At 45.7% G+C, this 21,170-nt stretch overlaps 1 protein-coding gene across 7 annotated transcripts in view; it reads right to left on the reverse strand.

Annotated features, from left to right (window-relative positions):
- herc1 (HECT and RLD domain containing E3 ubiquitin protein ligase family member 1) overlaps positions 1-21,170 on the reverse strand; it is a 66,393-nt gene that overhangs the window by 16,134 nt on the left and 29,089 nt on the right. For 3 of the 7 annotated variants that reach the window (XM_041934566.1, XM_041934574.1, XM_041934539.1), the window contains exons 27-61: positions 20,818-21,033; positions 20,539-20,659; positions 19,966-20,203; positions 19,691-19,863; positions 18,998-19,153; positions 18,815-18,921; positions 18,620-18,730; positions 18,363-18,533; positions 17,523-17,762; positions 17,299-17,382; positions 15,589-16,148; positions 14,287-14,929; positions 13,396-13,669; positions 13,071-13,281; positions 12,795-12,961; positions 11,555-11,671; positions 10,683-10,935; positions 10,025-10,146; positions 9,690-9,916; positions 9,011-9,279; positions 8,690-8,742; positions 8,379-8,579; positions 8,054-8,228; positions 7,363-7,630; positions 5,840-6,053; positions 4,336-4,595; positions 4,120-4,247; positions 3,031-3,167; positions 2,316-2,516; positions 1,723-1,853; positions 1,411-1,616; positions 1,104-1,224; positions 854-1,000; positions 493-594; positions 220-393 (exon numbers count right to left, since the gene is read on the reverse strand). In XM_041934566.1, the coding sequence (XP_041790500.1) occupies positions 220-393; positions 493-594; positions 854-1,000; positions 1,104-1,224; positions 1,411-1,616; positions 1,723-1,853; positions 2,316-2,516; positions 3,031-3,167; positions 4,120-4,247; positions 4,336-4,595; positions 5,840-6,053; positions 7,363-7,630; positions 8,054-8,228; positions 8,379-8,579; positions 8,690-8,742; positions 9,011-9,279; positions 9,690-9,916; positions 10,025-10,146; positions 10,683-10,935; positions 11,555-11,671; positions 12,795-12,961; positions 13,071-13,281; positions 13,396-13,669; positions 14,287-14,929; positions 15,589-16,148; positions 17,299-17,382; positions 17,523-17,762; positions 18,363-18,533; positions 18,620-18,730; positions 18,815-18,921; positions 18,998-19,153; positions 19,691-19,863; positions 19,966-20,203; positions 20,539-20,659; positions 20,818-21,033 (6,978 nt within the window). The remainder of the gene's footprint in view (positions 1-219; positions 394-492; positions 595-853; positions 1,001-1,103; positions 1,225-1,410; positions 1,617-1,722; positions 1,854-2,315; positions 2,517-3,030; positions 3,168-4,119; positions 4,248-4,335; positions 4,596-5,839; positions 6,054-7,362; positions 7,631-8,053; positions 8,229-8,378; positions 8,580-8,689; positions 8,743-9,010; positions 9,280-9,689; positions 9,917-10,024; positions 10,147-10,682; positions 10,936-11,554; positions 11,672-12,794; positions 12,962-13,070; positions 13,282-13,395; positions 13,670-14,286; positions 14,930-15,588; positions 16,149-17,298; positions 17,383-17,522; positions 17,763-18,362; positions 18,534-18,619; positions 18,731-18,814; positions 18,922-18,997; positions 19,154-19,690; positions 19,864-19,965; positions 20,204-20,538; positions 20,660-20,817; positions 21,034-21,170) is intronic. The other 4 variants (XM_041934593.1, XM_041934584.1, XM_041934557.1 and 1 more) reach the window with 3 other exon arrangements.

Genomic DNA, 21,170 nt, shown 5'->3' on the forward strand with positions numbered 1-21,170 from the left:
CCAGCGTCTCTAGGCAACTACCTCTGTGGTGGATGATGTCATTACCGAACGCTGCGAGCAGCCAGCCACAACACAGCTGACTCTGCGGCGGTCGGCTACAAATACGCAATAACGAACCATAGCTGTGCCAAACTACAGCTAAACTAGCGATGGTAGTTTAGCTGTAGTTGTTCAGCAGTAGAACTGTGAATGTGGAGAACATGTTAAATGTCCCTGTACCTTCTCGTAGGCGTACTGCTCCTGCAGCATGATGGGCAGTCGCTCCAGGAAGGCCCTCATGCAGGGTGCCATGTTGAGTCCGACTACGCCCTGCTTCTTCAGAGCTGTGCGGCAAGTGGCCAGCACATGGTTGGAGGCCATGAACTCTTTGGAGCAGTTCACAACCAGGACATCCTGGAAACGAAGCAGACCAGAGAGTAAATAAATATGAATTAATTTCAGTGATGCAGCTAGAGAACATGGAAAAACATGAATCAGGTCAAGATGTCCCACCTTTGACCTGTTGGAGCAGACAGCGACGCCCACATCTGGGATCCAGACTATATTCTGGATCGCCCCTGAACCGGCTACTACTGTCTGCAGCACAGACCCATCCTGTTGAACATGGACACACACACACACACACACACACACACACACACACACACACACACACACAGTGGGAAGGTATTCAGTGTCACTGTAAACCATAGTGTGACCTATAACTGCCAGTAAGAGGAGTGTGTAATGAATCATTTCTTCTTTTCTCCTCTCTGCTTGTGTATTATACATTGCACATGTACACCTGCAGTACTTGCATATATCCTGCGTGGGTGTTTGCACCTCCATCTGTGTGTGTGTGTGTATTTCTTACCCGCAGGGACCAGATGTTCATGAGGCCTCCCACACCTCCAGATGCCAGAGCCAGCCCGTCGGGGCTGAAGGCCAGCGTTCTCACCGGAGTGATGTGGCCCTTCAGCTGGAAAACGCACACCGCTCCCTCTCCTGACCACCGGGAAGACTGCAACACAGTGACAGCATGTAAGTGGAAGACAGTCACATTGTTTACATCACAACATTAATATGGATGATCAGTCAGCTGAGTAATTATTTTCGTGAGGTACCATGTATTTAGGCTTTGCTTCATTCTCCCACCATCCCTCTGAGTCAGAGGAGGAGGATTCTGGGAAGTTAGAGATGTCTTGAGGAACAGTCCAGACTGACACCAGGCCATTCTGGCAGCATCTGAAAAACACAGCGACACATGAAAACTGGAAAATATTCTTTCATGGAAATATGATCATCTTTTATTTAAAGTAATTCAGACTGGAGCTTTCTGAGGAGCTGGTGGTGATGGAAACATTAACTGCTTAACAAAAACAAGGAAGGAATCATCAGTCATAGTCCCGCCTGTATTTGAGGACAACCTACATGGCAAACATGCTGAGGGGCTTTGGGCCACGTCCAGGTAGGCTGCACCAGGCCACGCCGTTAACCAGGGAGGGGTGTCTAAGGCTCTGCAGGCAGCACCAGCCGGAGCCGGAGTCTGGACTCGCCCACAGCTTCACCGTCTCCTCTTTGGCACACGTCAGCAAGATCTGGCCGGTAGGACTCCACTTCATACTGGTGATTGACTCCTGTAAAAAAACAAAAACATGCAGATTCAGTTAAGAGAACGATCTGGCTATAATCCACAGACCTTTTTAAAAAAATTGATTCTTTGTATTTGCAGAACAATTTCACCTTGTGTGCATCAATGACCACGATGGCTCCTTTTTCTAAGGGCTCTTTGGATCCTATCAGCAGCTTTCCATCTGCGTAGCCCACAGCAAAAGGCTTGTCCTCACTGTACCAGGCTATGTGCATCACGGCCACTGAGAGAGGATACAACGTCACTTTGGCAGACAGGTGGATGCAATTATCAAAGATTTGTTAACTACTGACAACCTGCTCACCACTTACACCTGGTGTTAAAATAAGATCTCTATCCGAAAACATTATCTGGACAACAAATGATCCGATCTTGCCTTTGTGAGCAGATCTCTGCCCTCCAGAGTATAAAGCTACGCGTAAAAATGATTTGAGATGGCTGCAGTTTTGTGAGTTGATGAGTTAACTTTAACTTTAAGTATTTGTCCCGTCTTGTTTTTGTAGGGCAAATGTAATACATGAACTCATTCATTCCTTTGTTTTGTGGTCAGGCAGATCCGATCATGATGCATTCACACCTTGCATTAACATGTGCTTTTCCTTGTCTGGATAATGTTTCCAGATCGTGTTTTAATAGCAGGTGTACAAAGGGATTTATGACCCATTCAGAAACTCCCTCTTCATACCATCTTTCCTGTAGCAGTGCTCCAGTTCGGTGCGGTGCATATTGGAGGTATCCAGCACTTCAATGAGGCCCAGAGATCCATCCATTCGTCCCACCAGCAGCATGTCTTTGGGTTCCCCGCACCACAGGGACTCTGCTTCCTCTTTAGGCCAAGCCAACGCTGACACCCAGTGAGGCTGCACGTCCAGAAGGCCTTTACCACCTTAGAGGAGAGGAAATGAGGCCTCAGTTACTCATCACACACTGAGATTAGATGTTTACACTGCATACATTAAAAGCAGTTTTATAATTTCTTGCGAGGTAAAATCGTGGCTTGAACTAATCACTCAACAAAGCCCACAGACACATGGTAAAGCATGCAGTGGGTTTAATTTGCCTGTTCAATGAGGACACAGTCACATTTCAACAGCACGAGAGAGAATGTGCTCCTGAAGGCGAACAGGAAAGTGACTGTGGACTTTCATCCTTGAGGCGGCTGAAAGTGGCCAAGGACAGATGGTGCATGCTGCAGGGTGTGTGGTGAGAGGCAGGAAGAGGTGCTTGGACCACATTCAGACCCCAGACATATTTATTTTTAATGGGAGCCATAAAATCTTAATGCCCTCTCATTCATATTCTGTGGACCTCACACACCAGTGATGCAAGCTGGGCCACATAATACATTTTACATTGAAACAATTCAAACGGAGCTCATTATTAACATGGAGCTTGTTTACCATTAACTTGCCAGATGTTGACCATTTTCTCCATGGCAGAGGCCAAATATTTTCCAGTGACGCTCCACGCCAGGGGAGACAGGCAAGGGTCGCTGGGAGATCCCAAACCAGACATGCCCTCCTCTGAAGAGCCATCGCTGATGAGAGGGGACACAATCAATGCAAATGAGACCAAAACTCAAAGCTGCATTCATCTATTCATTTGGCTTCTTATTGCAGCTGGACACACATCTGACATCTACCTATATGGGAGCTTATGGGAGTGTGTTAGCAAACTTGTCTATTTATATATCAGCTGACACAGAACAACATCCACATTCATTTGGATGTTCTGCAAGTCCAACATTCACTCTCCTCTTTGCTGTATTTGGCCTTCTCTAACTCCTCAGAACAAGCAGCTACTTGCTTCCCTTTTATTAACTAGCCAGTCGCTAACGGTGTCTGCTTGTCTTCTGCTGCTTTGCAGGAAGGATTCAGTGGGTTTGAGTTGGGTGATAATTCTGTACGCCTCTGCAAACAACCTCTTTCACATGACACTTTATGACCAGGACACACCTGAAGGAAGCACGGCAAAATTAAACTGCACTTCTTCCCCAAAAAATGGTTTTAGAAGCTTACAGACTTTACAGACTGGCAAGCTAATAACTAACACACGAGCCAGCTGGGACATGCTGGCTCTAGTCAGCTCTGACTTTCTCTGTATTGTACCATCAGCTCCTCCTCCTCCTCCTCATTTAATTTATAAGGGGTTTTGTTCAAGAGGGAAAAACACTGTCTGAAGTGTCCTGACTACACGCTAACTGAGTTAAAGTTAACTGAACTGAAAGTGAAAATGTTGCTGTTTTAAATGCTGGTGTGTCCAGATGTGTTTGAGCAATAATATTGATTAGTGCAGCTTTAACAAATGACAAAGAAAAACCAAATAGGACCATTGTAGGTGCAGAAAAATAACATCTACACAACGCCAGACAGCACAGTTGTGTGACTCTGCAGTGGACTGGTCATCTTCCAAATGTAACACTGGTTTCATGAACATACTGCAGCATCTGGAGGTACAACATGGGACTGTGGTGTTTCAGAAAGCCTTACTCCTTGTTGAAGATGCAGGTCTGCTGGAGGGTGTACTGGCTCTTGGTGACATTCCACATCCTCACTGTTCCATCATTACCACTAGTGGCTAACAGGCCTTTCTTACTGCACCAACCGCATGTGATGACCTGAGGGGGGACAGACACAGACTTTAATATCAAACAGTTTTGAGTTGTAAACCAGCCTGGGAACACTCCTCATCCTAAACTGACTCACTCTGCTCTGGTGAGCCTCCAGCTTGATGAAGGAGCACTTCCGCAGGTCCCCTGCCATGTCGGCAAAGGTCTGCGGCCGGCTCTGGTTGTTGTCGCGGTCGTGGGCGGCCAGCGTGCGGACCAGCTGCTGGGCGGCCCACTGGCGGTGCTGTGAGGAAAGCCTGGAGGACAGGCAGCAGGCCGCCAGAGCATTGGCCAGCTCCAGAGGCCCTACAGCGGAGGGATTATGGGAAGGATGAGCATATAAATGCGCAATTAGACCTGCTCGACATGGAACACAAGGTGACAAAGTTGCCCGGTGAGTGAGGGAAAGACCACAAATGAAAAATACAAACATGAAAACTCAAGACGCACAGAAAAATCAAAAGGTGATCACAGTGAAGTCAAGCTGGCGAAAGCATGTGTGCAAGCTTGACAGACATTTCTGATGAATTATTCCATTACTACATGAATTACACAGAAACATGCTAAAAACTATGAGATGATCATCTAGGCCAGGGGTCACCAACCTTTTTGAAACTAAGAGCTACTTCAAGGGCACTGAGTAATGCAAAGGGCTACCACTTTGATAATACACTTCTGAAATAACAAAGTTACACAGTGTACCTTTAATTTTATATTAATAGTGTCTCTCCACGTTGTGCCGCTTAGCCGTTGCCACAGCCGCAACGCAAATGAGACACACAGTTTTCTTTCACGTTAGTAAAAAAGAACTCTTCCTCCCATTCACTGTGAAAATGCGAAGTTTTCTTCCTTTTTTCTGCTGTTTTTGTGGGTAGAAAACGCGTCCGTCTCCTCATCTTTGCAGCGCTCACAAGCTCATCTCAGCAAAGCTGGTTTGTCATGCGCACTAGACTGACCTCCGACCCAGACTACGTCAGAGTTCGTATATTAAACTTTTTTTATGATAGACATTTTTTTTACGTTTTTATGTATTCGTTTTTAAATTTACATCACTGTAAATGTAATTCAAAAAGAATAGCAACACAAGTAAATAAAATTTTAGACAGAGCTAATCCGTGATTAGTGCTATTTTTAGAACTGGCTTACGGGGGACTGATGTGGATGCTGCGGGCGACTTGGTGCCCGCGGGCACCGGGTTGGTGACCCCTGATCTAGGCCAACACAAAATACATTATAACACATTGCCTTGACATCAAAAACAGATGATGAGAAAGAATCACTCTCGCACTGAGTGCAATTACGCAGTTTGCTGCTGTGTTTAACATTAAAGTAGCAGAACACGATTTGAGACCACAAAGTAAATCATTCTTACACATTTTGAAAGACAAAAGTATCAAATGTGGCTTAATCAATCAAGGTGATGTCATGATCAGGATGTTTAATTACTTTTCTTTAAAACAATTAACATATTTTTTTGAAAACACACAAAGAAAACACACAAACAGTATCCAGCATCCACTGACTCATCACAAGAATTACCGTCTGAAACATCATGATTCTGACAGAGACCGCTTATCTGTATCTCCTGCTCCTTTACAAACCTCTTTTCTCCATATCAGCCTTGTCATAAGCAGGTCTGAGTCTGGCCCCTTTATCTGCCAGCAGGGCCACCAGAGCCTGTGTAACCACGAAGTTGGGAGAGGTGACGAGTTTGTTCTCCTCAGCCACGCCACGCAGAAAGCTGGGCAGGAACTTCCTCTGGATGGGGTCGTCCACTGTGGTCAGATTCATGCCGGTAGCTGCAGAGATCAGGTTCTGGGAGGGAAAAACACAAGACAGGGAGGTTGCATACTAATACATGATTAAATATATTTATGAAACAGGGAGAAGGTGGACATGGTTTTCTGCTCCGTTAAAGTAAATTAAGTAATTCATTTGCTGTATTTACAGAGCTGGTAAATGTTCTGAATGTGTATTTCTTCAGTTTTTTGTATTTTGAACAATATGTAATAATACTAATACCACCATCAGCTTTAATGCTGCCAACTGCTGGCACAAAAATAATCTTACAGCATCTAATCAGACCCTTCTGAAACATCTGGATTGACAATAGCTGCGTTTCCATTACAGTTGTTCGCAAAATAAAAGCGATATTTCTGAAATTTCGGCAAAGTTCGAATGCGACTTGCAGGTGTTTCCATTGAACAGTGTTTTGCGAACCAGCCGAAATTCTCGTAAATTCTCGGACGTCCCGCGAGATGTGTGTGCGTGCTGTGCGTCGGTAAAACTTAACACAAAGCCCTATAATTAAAAAGCACATGCTGAAGGTGAAATAAAGAAATGATCTGTTGACTTAGAGTGATCACTGATTTTAATGGCTTATTATTGATCACTTTGTTATTACGCGAGGCTCCTCTGACAGCGTCGGCTCGCTCTGACAGCGTCAGCTCACGCCGGCGGAGCAGCAGCAGAATACAGGACTGTGAATTACTGAAGTGTCCTTTGAACATATTTTCTATCAGCAATTATGTGTAAATATTGAAGTTAACGGCGTGCACGCGTGTCTCCCACACAGCTGAGGTGCACACACTCATCACAAGTTCATCTCACGATTAATGAAAACGGAATGATTAGATTTTCAAAGTGCACACAGGACGAGATCACAGCTGTCGGATTGTCTTTTAACAGATCAGCCAGCGTGACAGCTGGAACAGCTGGAGTGTTTTTGTCTGCTACTTATTGAGATCCAGAAAACATACAAACACTACAAAATTGACAAGACGCTATATCTGACTGCATGCGACCGTCCCGAAACAGGGAGTCCGCTGACCTCGGAGACGTGTAAATGCGAAAAAAGTGTTTCCATTACACTTTTGCGTTACACGTAAATATCGACAAGTCTGAAAAACCACCTCATGAGAGCGTAAAAATGTTTTTGCGATATTTGAGAGGATTTTCGAAATTTAGGTGTTTCCATTACCGTTTTTTTATTGCGATATTTAGGATTTGCGCATTTCTAGGGGCAATGGAAACGCAGCTAATGATCTGTTAAATCAAACTTCAGATCCCCATAAAGCCACGACGTGAATGAAGAAGCACCACGCTGATGAGTAACATTGCGTACCTGAGTGCAGAGCTGCACCAGCAGCTTGGCAGCATTGGGACTGTTGGAGGCCAAGCAGCCCACTGCTGTGCTGAGGTAAGCCAGACAAGAGATGGGTTTGCTCGCCTTGGCGGCCCCGCGGGGCCTTTCAGCGTGGCCGGAACCGGCTGTAGGACTGGTGGAAAGACCGGCCCGACCCGCTGCCGCCAGGCACATCAGTCTGACTAGAGTCCTGATGTCAGTCAAGCCGAGAGACTCCAGACCTGCTGCGAGGCTGCAGCTCGACCCGCTGGGTGGGAGGGAGAGGGCATGCATTACGTAACAGTCAGACAGCTCTGCTTCCATCTGTCTGTCAGGTACATTTTTAAATATTCAAATAAATGTTTGTCTTTTTATTCAAAAGGTTGAAATGAATAAAATATTTTGGGAACATAAGTGTGTTATATTTAACTTCTTTGCAAAGGTTGGAAATATTTCAGTAGAAGAAAAAACAGTGAAATAAACAATTCTAGTGAAAATGTGCAGAGAAATCTGACACTGTGCTGAAATACACTGAACATCTGATCCGTCCATTTCACCTGGGACATCATTTCCATTTCATCATTATCATCACGGTGTCAGTTTAGGTGGAGTAAAGCCACTTTATATCAAATAGATAGACAGAGATTGTATCATTGTCATGTCCCACAGAGGAGGTGTATCATCAGACTACCTGACAGACAGCAGGGACAGGGCTCTCATCACCATAGTCCTGGCCAGCAGCACCTGGGCTGCAGCCGTCACCCTCCTCAGCGCCATCACTCGGTCATGAGGGTTCTGGAGAGCTGCCGCCTGCTCGCCGAGGGTCACCCTGCCCGATGAACTCTTGTCCACCGAGGTCTGACAGCCTAAACACAAACACACACTTAGCTTAATGCTAGTTTAGCTAAAGATCACAGGGCTGAACCAAATGCTTTTGATTGGCTGCGAGTCAGAGAGAGACACTAGGAATGAAATATGCTGACGTGAAGCGATGTGATCTTAAAAGACCTCCTCACCTATCTGCAGCAGAGTCTCTTCCATATTGTTGGTGGCCGTCACCATGGCAACAGATGCTCCTAACGGGTCGCTGTCAGGAAACTGGACAGCCTCTGGGACGATCCTGCGCTCACTGAGACCCAACGGTCCGGCCAAAAGCTCAAACTCCTCCTCCCCCGTCAGCTTCTCATCTTCATCGACGTCCAGCATGTCCCAGTCCTCTGCAGCGGGATGGACAAACACAACGTGAAATCAAACACACAAGAAACATTAAATACACGCCGTCACACTGGATTCCCAGCTGAGTTTGAGATGTTTCCACATAACGCACCTTCATAGACACTGTCCTGCTTTCCCAGGAGGTCAGGAGCTTGTCCCTTATACCTGAATACACACAGAATAAAGTAACATGAGAATTTATCAGTTTTACTTCCTTTAAATAACAGGTGGTACAAAATAGTGCAGAAATAACCCCAAATTAAAGCAGACATTAATTAAATTATAAATGGGCGAACACACTGAGAGCTAACAGTAGTCTTTTAATCCTCTTACATAAGTCCTCAGTTATATATGAAGTAAGTCGGACAAGTGTCAGTGACATTTTTGAGGTCAATACTTCAGTGTTTTAAGAATCTTTCTCAGGTGTGCGTACCTCTCCACAATGGGGACTTTGGCCTTGCTTTTAATGGCCAAATACTTCTCTCTGCAGCCACCACAGAGCAGGTAGTAGGGGTTTCCACTCCCGCACTCCCCTCCGAACCAGCCGTCTACGTAGGAGCCGTTGCTGCGGTAGCCTTGCCGGTTGGCGCTGCGGCCGCAGCCTGGGTGGCTCTTCTTCATGTGTTGATTGAAGTTGGCCACGTTGGCCTCGCACAGCTCGCACACCACCACTTCATCCCGATCGTCGGTCTCGCATACGTGCTGCAGGGTGCGGCGTTTACACAGGAACACACACACATTCACACGCATGAAGACAAGCATATATGCACGACACGCACAGAACAAAGTCGTTCAGAGTAGTGGTTAAGCGTTTACGCATGTGATGTGTTAGAAATATGAACCAATGGCAGCTTCGCATTAATGAGTTTTTTTCCAAGCAACAGCCAATTATCAGCACTGAGAATGATCGTTTAAATCGTCTTTCTTTTCATGCCTGTTAGATCAATTGGGGGGGTGGGTCTTCAGGGGAAGTGTGCTGAGAGCGTCTGACTCATAAAGCTGGCGTTTCAGCGTGCACGTATCATGAATTTACTGCAAGTGAATGAAGCGGTGAAGGTTAAGAGCAGAATGGTGATGGCAGCCCTCTAGCCATAGCAGAAAGTCACACACACCCATGTTGGCCAGTCCAGTACCTCCGGGATCCACATTCCCAGAATGTCGGTGTCACTGGCAAGGTCCTGGCCGAACATAGCCTCCATGGTTTCCTCGTCTAGGTCCATCTCCAGCTCTTCGTCCAGGTTGAAGTCATAAAGGGCGCCCGGGTCTTGTTGCTGCTGGAGGGACGAGACCTCCCGACGCGACTGGCTGTGGTGGGCCTGCACCGAGCGGTACAGTCCAGCTTAGACAGGAAGGAAGTTTAAAGACAAGTGAGGAAGTGGAGATAAATCTGCACTTTGTTGAAACCCAGTGCGAACAGAGGTAAAAGATGTCTGTGGAATATTCTTACCAGCGCGGGCTAACAGTGTGCGTGCAGCCAGGTCAAAGCGGTGTTTCCTCCCGACAGCAGAGCGACCTCTGAGCGGAGCGCCGCTGGAGGCTGATGCACTGTCCTGCTCCAGACCTTCAGGACTACAAAGTACACAGAGAGTTTACTGTTACATACTTCTACAGATATACAACTTTATGGCTTTCAGGGAACAGTGAGTAACAGGAGTGAGTTTGATGATGATGCAACACAGAATTTTTCTTTAATTTTTGACAAACTTTAAACGGTGAAGGAAACATTCACTAATAAACCTTTTCTTATCTGTGTCCTTTGTTCACTCTCAATTTAAAACTTTCAGTTTCAGTTTCCTTTCTAAAACATCCTTTTTAGTGGACCTCACAGCAACAAACAACACAACAGCTTTATCTTAATGCTTCTGACCCAAAGTACAGAGTAATATAGCATCTCTCATGATTCCTCCACTCCAGGAGAAGTACGGTTTTTAAAAAATATCCTGCTGAGGGTGCTGAACAATAACCCTTCTTAGGTTTTCTCTCGGTTTTCTTAAGTTTCTCTTCTGTTGTGCCTCCTGCTGATCAGGCTTTGGATCATATAGATATATGATATATTCCTTCTTTGGAATTATGAACATACTTTCATTTGACAATCTCAACTGTACCTCTCACTGAAGCCCTCCTCCATTTCTGAAGCATCTGCACTGGCTATGTCTCCAGGAGAGCACAGATAAGAGCTCCTGTCCAGAGATTTGCCTCCAGCTGAGGCTGTTGCACCTGGACAGGAGTCAGATCCATCACCACCGACACCGCCGCCTCTGCTGTGAGGCTCGTCGTGCTCGTCCTCTGTGCCCGGATGCTCTATCATCCACATGGCCAGCACCGTGATGTTCTGAGCATCTGCTTCTCCTCGAGCACCTAAGGTAACATGAATACACACTGGATCCCTTAATATACCACACAGTGATGCCAAACCACAGTATTCACTGTCTAACAACTACTGCAATATCAGGCCATGGTTAAAAAAATATTCGTTTCAAATTCCATGCAACAATCATGTAATACTTCCCTTTAATTACCCATACCTAATCACAGATTTCTTTTTGCAGGGCAGATCTGCTTGTGACCTATTTATGTAGTAAAATATAAATTCATACTATTACACCGTTTTATAGAGGTATCAATTAGTAGATTGTATGATTAATTAAAAATTTTAATGGAAACAACTTTGCCAAAAGTTCTAATTTCTCCAATGAGAGTTTTGGTTGATTTTCCGTGTTTTATATCATTGTTAACTGAATATCTTTGGGTTTGAAAACAAAACCACGTTAAGGACGACCACCTGAGATCAAGGAAACTGAGATGAGCATTTTTCTCCATTTTTCCCCATTTTATAGACTAATTAATTGAAAAAATATCCAACAGGTAAATGGATTATGAGGCTAATAATCTTAGGTTGTAGCCCTGCTCTTTCTCTCAGTCTGTTGTGATGCTGAGCTCGCAGTGCACTATGTACGGTAACTGGACTGAGACTGACCGGTGGCCTCCAGAGCTTTGGTGATCTGGCGCAGGGAGAAGCCCATCTCCAACAGGGGCACAGCGATGGCAGGAGGAGGGGGAGACGTCGACAGCCTGCTGCTGGGGTCTGACAGAGCTGAAGCAAATCACCACCACGATTAGTGAAATTACTGTGATGACATCTGGGATACGGGTTTGAATATCACTGTTATCATGCAAAAGCATTCAAGGACATTATAATGTGATGACTTTTTCTTTTTCTATGTTGTCCCATATGGAAAACACTGAACCTGGACATTGTGGTGTAATGCAGGGTTTCCCACAGTGTATTATAGTGGAGGCACCTCGCCTGAAGTACGAGCACCTTGATTAACGTCAGCAGACCAGGCATCATTACACGTTTATGAAATATATTTAGCTTCAGGGAGAACAAGCTGGGGTGTGAATTCCTTTAGCTCACTGTTTAAACCATCATCTCATAATTAAAAGGTGTCCTGTGGAGTTTTCTTGTAAGCAAACAAAAGTTATGTTTAAATTCACTGTTACTCAACAACAGTAATTGTGTGTCTCAACAAATGTGTTGAATGCTCCTTCTTTATCAACCTGTCCTAAAACATTTACAAATCCAGTCTATCCTAAACCTGCACAGTCTGCATACATGTTCACAAGCTAGCAGTCTTCTTCTTCACTGCCTGTGCTGGCACACTGTGGTGCATTTTGCCACATTACTGCCACCTGTAGATCAAACGTGACACCATCAGCAGGATTCACACATACGCATGCAAACAAAACAGGACCCACTCATAGAAGCTGCATGGTGCTACCAGAGGTCAAAAACTCCACAGGGAAGCTTTAATTATCACCAAACGAGATGCGTTTGGTCTAATGTTATTTGGTCTAATCAATTTAGATCAGCAGTGACACTGATTGATTGATCTCCTAGTCAATTCGCTTTGCATTAATTGATCAGAGCAGCACATTACAGTGTCATGGAAAAGAGAAAACTCTCTTTTCATGAGTGGGAAAAGTGAAGGCGGACAGTCTGATGGACGTGTGCGAGGGAACAGTCACTGCTGTAACTAGACCAAAGCTCTCATAACCACCAGCTGGACACATGTTACTATGTTAACTCAAACAGTGAACAAGTTACAAACTAAGCTAAAAACTGCAGTTTGCTTGCTAACATTAGCGATTTACTGTACAAGCACTTCACCAGCACAACAGCAATATTTACATTCATGGAAATCTGGCATACGTACAGGTGCCTGTTCTGTTTTGTGGTCTGTTGGGCTGGGAGTCGGGGGAGGTGAGGCTCTGCCGGCGGCCGACCTCGTCTGAAGGAGAGGTCGGCAGAGAGGACACCGGAGGAGTCTGTGCTCGACGGGTTGGAACCAGGGTGGTAGTTGGGTAGCTCGAGAACATTTGCCTGACACACAGAAGCATTGAAATAATAATTTTAATTTAATAAAACATGAAGAACGAGGCGAATCGTAAACTCTAGCTGACTGACATTAAGTGCAGCCATCTGTTCTGACCTGAGGAGGCTCAGAGGCATGACCCCCGGAGACTCGGAGGCAGGGACGGTCTCTGTGTCTGTCACGGGTGTGGTAGCGGTGGTGGTGTCCTCCAGCGAGGAACTCATGAAGGAGGTGGTGCTGGAGGCAGAGGGGCTGGTGGTGACGGGGGTTTGTGCCAACTGCTCACCCTCTGTACCTTCCCCTTCACCTTCTGGTTCGCTCCTCACTCCTGAGGAAGATGAAAAGAAAGATGAAGCTGAAAAATGATTACAGTAAGGATCCACCTGAGCACTAAGCAACAGTAAGAACTGTCTATTCCCATCAAATCTCTGCATATTCTCACCAGGCTTAGCCTTTCCCCCACTGGGCTCCTCCAACAGGCCATTCACGACTAGCTTATAGATCATGGCCTGTGCCCTCTCCAGGTCTGCCAGGCCCAAGGCCCGCTTGATGGGGGAGCGCATCACTGCCCGCTTCACCATATGTCGCATGAGGAACTGCAGAGCCGCCCGCATCTCCACTTCCTCCTGGCACACTGGCGAGGTGGCAGCTGTGCTTCCGCTGGTGCTGGCATTTAGATCAGCATTGTGCCCACTGGGTGCTGCTTCTGGTAACACCTTCATGTCAGGAGGGAGAATAGGTTTGACAACATTTCACCTGGATCACTTACAGGTGTGATATTTCACTCACATCAGCCTTCTTTTTGTACGTTTGTTATGATTCATAAAAACAGGGAAATTAGGTGAAAAGTTCAACAATTTGAGCTTTTTTGAAGAAATGGGTTTGAGTTAGATGAGAGTTAAATACTATTCTCATATCTGTGCATTGAATATAAGACTCCTTCTGAATCAAGAAGCTTCAGCTGGCACATAACCCAGAGTGAGAACACAGAAATACACAAACGTGATTAATTATTATCGCGTTAATGAGTCTGCTTTGCAGGTGCTGGTGGGCAGGTTTTGAACAGGAATGACAGACCTTTGGACAGAACCAGGCTAACTGTTTCCTCATGTTTGCAGTCTTCATGCTAACGCAAACTAACCTGCTGCTGGCTTCAACCTCATATTTAACAGACATGAAAGTGGTCTCAATCATCTCATCTAACTCTCATCAATAAAAAAGTAAATGTATTTCCCAAAACGTCAAACTATTCCCTTTAGGATTTCATCATGACACCGAAAAACAAGTGTGATTAAACTGCTGTTGTATCAGTAAACCTCGCCAGCTGCAGTACCTTTGGAATAAGCAGCAGCTCAGCATACTTGCTGCAGCTAAGCAGGGCGCTGAGAGTCTTCATGGCTCCCAGGTAGAGGTAGGACAGCTGCACGGCGTGGATTTCCGACTGGGTGGCGACAGAGGAAGTAGAAGACTCGTGACTGCGGGAGCCGTGCTCGTGGCCTTTCTTCCTGTTCCCCTCAGCAGGAGTGTGAGGAACTGAAGTGAAAAGGGTCTCGTTTCCGCTAATACCTCCGCTAACCACAGAGGAGATCTCACTCTCCGACTTCGAGTTGGGCGCCACGTGTGCTTTCACCTCATCCAGGCTGTGGGACACACGCAGGTCAGAGGTCGTGTTTGCAGCTGCTCCAGATGAGGATCCAATATTATCCTTTTGTTCATTACGGCCGTGGCCCTCGTTGTCTGGCTTCTCTTCGTTACCGGTCGGCTCGTGCCCAGTCGAGGCTGCGTTGCGATGCTTCTTGTCGTGGCGCCGCGCGCTGAGCTTAGCCACGGTGTCCTCGTGGATGCTGGTTAGGTAGGTGAGGTCCAACAGCAGCGAGGCGGTGAGGCCACGGAAACGTGCCACGTCGAAGGGCAGCGGCTCGCAGGGTTCCAGGTTGTATAGTGGAGTGTCACTAGGTGACCAGAAAGTTGGGAAGCTTTAATAGAAGGAGGTGGAGAGTGAAAGAGACAAGGGAAGGAAACACAAAGTGAGGGACAGGGCAGGAGAGAAAGAGCACAGCATGCAAGACAAATAAAAAGATGGAATGTGGGTATGGCACAAAACCAAGCCGCTTGATGATTTATTAGGCCATGCAAAGAGTAATGGATTAATAATGAAGCAAAAGGGCGAGTTAATAACAGAAGCATGGATACAATATATCAGAGAAAGGGGAAATGGAAGGTGAAAATGTGATTAAAAGGAAAAGGCTAATGCAGAGCGTCAAAGGGACGTGAAGACAGGCAGCGAAGAAACAATCAAAACTGCATTTAATCAGCTGTGTGGTCGTCCTGCTAATGGCCGTGTGCCCGGAACAAAGCACATGTAACATAAGTACGAGAACAGAACGTCATGCAGGCACCGCTGCTGGACCGATCATCACAGCGAGTAACAGTAGGCTTCAGAGGCCGTAAGGTCATTCAGCACAGTTTCTCTATCCAACAGCAGTAACAGCCAAAATCTTTACATGGCTGTTACTGACAAAAATCAAAATAAATGTATAACTAGCAGACAATTTGGTATACGTATAAAGTATACCAGTGAGCAACATATACACGAAGAAGAATGTCAAAGAAAAGGTGAATTTTCATTCTGTACCTGATGGTGATCTCGGCCTCGTCCCACTGCACCTTTGCTGAGGTGCTGCCCTCCTTCACCACACCCAGCAGGGTAGCATGCCTCCCGGTCTGCTTGTGCACACATCTCCCACCAACGCGCAGGCCCGCATCTGCCCCCCCGATGATGGCCAGGACCGGCCACACCTCTGTACAGAGCGTCCTCAGGTGGTGCTCCGACAGCTCGCCTAAGCCATGCTGCCGGCCGTGGCGTCCCCTCTCCTCCTCCATCCTCGCGGGCGTTTCTTGGCTTTCTTTCTGGGCATCGTGCTCCTCGCGGCTCTGCACTGAGCGACTCTTTTTCAGCCTCTGACCCCCACTGCCACCCGATGCACTGGCTGACTCTCTAAAGCAAGGTTTGATCTTGTGGAGCCGTTCGATCATGGTCTTGTTGATACGATGGGTCCAGTGGTCGGTGCGATGTAAGATGCGGATCAGCTGTGTGGTGGCTTCGGCCAGGACGGTGGCCATAGGGCTGCAGACTGGGTCACCGGGTAAGAGGTCTCGAGGTGTTCCCCTCATCTGCATGTCACAGATCTTAACCTGGAACAATAAAAAAAAAAAAAAAAACTGTATATACACAATATAGAAAACTACAAACTAAGCCAATGAAGACATGCATTAACTTTATCTCGCTTTATCTTCTGATTCTTGTTACTACACTGTTGCACCACCTTCATCACTGAGCAGGTGGAAATAAAAGATGTGTTTTACAGCATATATAGTATAGAGGACAATGCACATTAATCAACATGAATATTTTAAAAACATCTATATAAATGTGCCACGAATAGCTCCACGGTTAATTTGTTCCTGTTGACCACATATGTCAAAGTCAAGGCCCGCGGGCCAGATGCGGCCCGCAAAAGATTTATATGTGACCCCCGGATGATATTTGATTAGTATCAGAACCGGCCGCAGCCGCTGGTGTTTTGCACGCACCAATACTACATTCCCCACAATGCAACGGTAGCCCACAAACTCACTGCAGCGCGGCAAACGGGCCTCGGCTTCATTATTCATCAGCAGCCAGAACAGATGTTAACTTTCAGTTACCCACTCCCCAAAAAGGAAAGTATTGTTTTGTCTGTGTCCTATAGATTTTTGTATTTTAATTTATTTTATTTATTTAGATTTATTTTTCAGTTGAACTCAACTTGCCTGTTGAAAATGTTTTCCCTTAATTACTGACAGAGCCATAAGAAAATATTGCTTTATTCATTTAATGCACAGGACTTTTTTTCTTTGAAGGAAGTTTGTTTTTGTTGAAAAATGTTTACACTTGAAATTACTGACAGAGCCATAAAAGAATATCGGATTGTTCATTTAATCATTAAATAATATACATTGTGTTAGATCTTAGTTTAATAGGCTATGTGCAATCATTAAAATATGTTTTAATAAACATTGAACCAGTCCGGCCCTCGGCTTGTAGCAAATCTGTTTCTTTGGCCCTCTGTGTATTTGACTTTGACATCCCTGCTGTAGACCAAAGTTCTAGAGTAGGGAGATTCATTTCTTTATTTAAGAGATAACGCCAGAAAAAACCTGTAAGAAATCTCTCCCCCAAGCAACTGTCGAGAAAGAATAAACAAACAAGTCGGCAGAGGTAAAATAGTGACTCCTCGTGTTGCTGTTGTGCAGATAGAGTTTGCCTCTCAGACAGGTGGACATTTACTGCACGCTCTCTTACCTTCTCTCCTGGGTTACTGCTGTAGAACATCACACAGGGATAGAGCTCAGTGGCGTCAACATCCTCAAAGGCTAACTTCGGCTCCTGTGGAATCAGAAATGAACAGTGAGGGACGGACACAAACCCTGAGGTGAAACATAGCGGCTTTTTCATTTATTTCATTTTCTGTATTTCTGTATTTTCTAAGTTTGCTGCAGCATCTGACCGCGAGCTCTGTCTCTCACCTCTCCGTTCTTGCCGAAGGAGATGGTTCTGGCTTCCATGTCCAGGACACAGGTGATGAAGTCTCCCTGAGTGAAGCTGCTAAGTGTCAGCGTCTGCTCCCCGTTGTGATAAAGGTTTCCACTGTATGCTCGGTATAGCCACATATCCGACGTGGTGCGGTGGTTGAAGTCGTGCACGGGCCATCGCGAAACGCCCACACACGTACCCTCATTGCCTCGGTTCTCCTTCACAATGTAAAACTACAAAGGAAATACAGTGTGGAATGAATCAAAATGGGGAAAAGAAAGCAGATCATCTGATCAATGAATGCTCTGTCTCTACTGTTATCTTTATTATTTACAATTAACTCCGCCTTGTTGTGTATTTGTGTGCATGCAGCTGACTTTCTAAGAATTTTCTATTAAAATGTTAATTAAGATTCAAGATTCAAGATTCAAGAGTCTTTATTGTCATTGCGCATGTCAATGAAATTTTCATTGCAACCTCCATGTTAGGAACAGATGGTAAGAAAGATAAGAAGATTAGAAAGAATAAAATTAAGATAACTACAATAAAATAAAATAAACCAACATGCAATAAAAATATTCGTAAAAGCAATTAAAAATATACCAGAATGAAAATATACTAAGGCAATAAAATATACTAAACAATAAACAATAAAATATGGAAGTGAAATGTGCAACAGAATAATGTACCGACAGAATAAAATATACCAGTGGATAATGTGCCAATATACTAAAATGTATACAATTTAGTTAAGTATATGTGTGTACCTAAAAGTTAAGTACACAGAAGGTGCAGGTGTAAAGGTGTAGGTGGAGGTGTAAAATGTTCTGTACCTTCCACTGGTAGCATCCAGAGGAGATGCCAGTGGAGGCCAGGCCATAGCCTTTACCCCCACTGCCATGCGTCAGCCCCTGGCCATTCTCCACCACGCAGCACTGAGCCTTCTCTGGGTCGAAGGACACTTCCTGAATGGGAAGGTTCTCGTCCTCCTCCTCTGCCTCTCCCTGCGGATCAAAGAAACTGTCAGTCACTCAAACAGATCATGATAATCAAGACACACGTCAGGAAAGGAGACTGGTTGGTTGCACACCTGTAGTTTGAGTTCCTGAACTTTTTCTTTGATCTGGATTGAGTGTTTGGCCTGAGCGATGGGGGCTTCCCACATGCAGTCAGACAGCAGGGAGAACAGCCGCTCCACAACCTACAAGAGTACAAATTATGTTAGCTCACTCACTGACAGCAGTCTGTTATTGAGGACAGGCACAAAGCAGCGCAAGTGGTCTACCTGTGTCATTTGGTCATCCTCCATATTGGCCTCACAGGCCGGCAGGACAGCCTCCAACACGTGAAGAGCGAGCAACCGAGTTCTCAGGTTTCCCACCAGAGGGACCCCTACAATTAACAGCCACCATGAGTTCCTGTCTCAGCTGTGTTTTCATTAGTGTTGCGTTCCATAAACTGGTCGTACCTGAGCAGCATTTCTGCGCAGCGATGTTCAGCAGCACTTCTGTCCATTTCGGGGAGGCCATCTTGGATTGGATAGCCTTGGAGGACACCACTCTCCTGAGGAAGACGAGGAAGTCTCCGAGGTGTAGCTCGGCCGTGTGCTGCTTACGGATCAAAGCTGAAAAACAGTACCAAACCAACACAAATGCAATTATGGGCTGGGACACAAACCTTCATTCACTTTTAGTGTGGGTACGTGGATATTGTTCTGCTGATAACAGACAACCGAGACATTTCTAACAAGTACATTAGTCATTTTGGTACAGACTTAATTAATTAATCATAAACCTATGGAGTTTGTTTGTCTGTCTGTTTGTTTATCTGCCTGTCTGTGTGTGTGTGTGTGTGTGTGTCCATCACTGTATTGTGACTAACATCATGCAGGACAGGTGGAGCGGGGGTGGTGGAGGAGGTGAATGGGACTTTATGGGTTGAAGTTCTTTCTATCAAAGATTAATTTATATTCATCATTTAGTTGTTTCAATGGAAAAACTGTCAACAAATTAGATGACTGTTGATAAAAACAACACTGCTCAGATGAATGAAATAATGGCCAGTGTGGTGAAAGTACGATCAAACACATGAGGGACACAATGACAAAGATCCTTCCCATTAGCAGGTAACAAGAGCTAAACGAGCGAAACTGCTTAATCACCTCTGAAGTCTTTCTTTTCAGAGTCTGCACTGTCCTCGTGTTTGTTGTCTTCTTGGACGTTTCCAGATGAGAGAAGAGTAACTCCTGCCTGAGACAGCAGGTTCTTCAGCTGACTGCACAGCAGGTCCAGCAGCGACTGGACAACCTTGGGACTTAACTTGTCTGCATATGTCCTGCAAATCCAAGGAAAGACACAGCTGTTGATGCAATCTTTTCTTTGTACTGGATGAGGTTTTTAAAGCACTTATGTGAAGGTAACCTCCTAAAACCCTCACCCAGTGCTGATGGCCAGTATCTGCAGCAGGCGTGTGGAGGCCACCTTGAGGGCGGTGCTGAGCTGCGACACTCCGGGTTTCTGCAGCAGCTGCAGTGGCTGCCCCAGCATGGTCTCCGTCCCACAGAGCTGGGATAGAACATTGAGCAGCCCACTGGAGATGGCCAGGGAGACGTCTACTGGCTGGTAGCGAACACTCAGTGCAAAAACAGTCACCAGCAGGAGGCGCTGCTGAGCTTCTAGGATGGAGAAGGAACAAGAGAAAGAGTAGAGATAAGCGGATCATAGGCTGTTGGCAAAACTCATCTGAGAATGACTGGGCCCCAAATATCTCTGTGTTTTCAGGACACTACAGCGAGCTCAGCCTGCTCTGAAAGCTGCAATGGTTGCACCTCTTGACAGACACATGAACCAGTTTGAAAGAACGAGTGAGAACAGATAAACTTTCAGGTGAAGGTGCCAAGTAAAGGATTTAATGAGTTAATGTCACAGAATTTTGTGATACATGTGTATTTAACCATCTGAATAATTTGAGGCTCCACTACTGGGGATGCACAGCGGTATTCTCTGTTACCTATGTGGTGCTTGTTTGCCTGCAGTGCCCTCTCCAGTGTGACTGACAGCTGCTGGTAGATCTTATGAACAGCCGTCTGAATTTCCATCTGGATGCTCCTCTTAGCTGCCTTGATACCATCCTGCCAGAAAACAGTATGCTGGTAGGTCAACACGTAGGTAAAAACACACTGAACGTGGTTATTACTCTTAAACAATCAGTGAGAGTTCTCCCACCACGTCAACAGGCTGAAAAACCCATAAATGGAAGTATTTGCTCAGCAGGCGATCGGCCTCGTACCTGATAGTGATGTAGCTGCACGCTCTCTCTTTTCAGCCCTCCAGTGCCCACGGTGCCAAGGCCAAAACAACCAGCCAGAAACTGCAACCTGACGGAGGTGAGCAGGGAGGAGGACTGGAAGGCGCTGCAGGATCGATCTGCGCTCCCGGGCTGGCTGCCCTTCTCCTCCATGCCAGAGATCAACACCACAATTTGGTGGAGTGCCTCCAACCGCAGCTGGAGATAAAACACATCCCAGTACAGTGTGACGAGTTGCTCTTGGACTTATTTTTTTCTTTATTTTCTGGCTGCACTATTGTGTTGCTATTTTCAGAAAATCAACCTCATTTTTTTGACCACTGCAGAAGTTTTAG

The sequence above is a fragment of the Chelmon rostratus genome, chromosome 1, assembly GCF_017976325.1.
Source record: "Chelmon rostratus isolate fCheRos1 chromosome 1, fCheRos1.pri, whole genome shotgun sequence".
Classification (NCBI taxonomy): domain Eukaryota; kingdom Metazoa; phylum Chordata; class Actinopteri; order Chaetodontiformes; family Chaetodontidae; genus Chelmon; species Chelmon rostratus.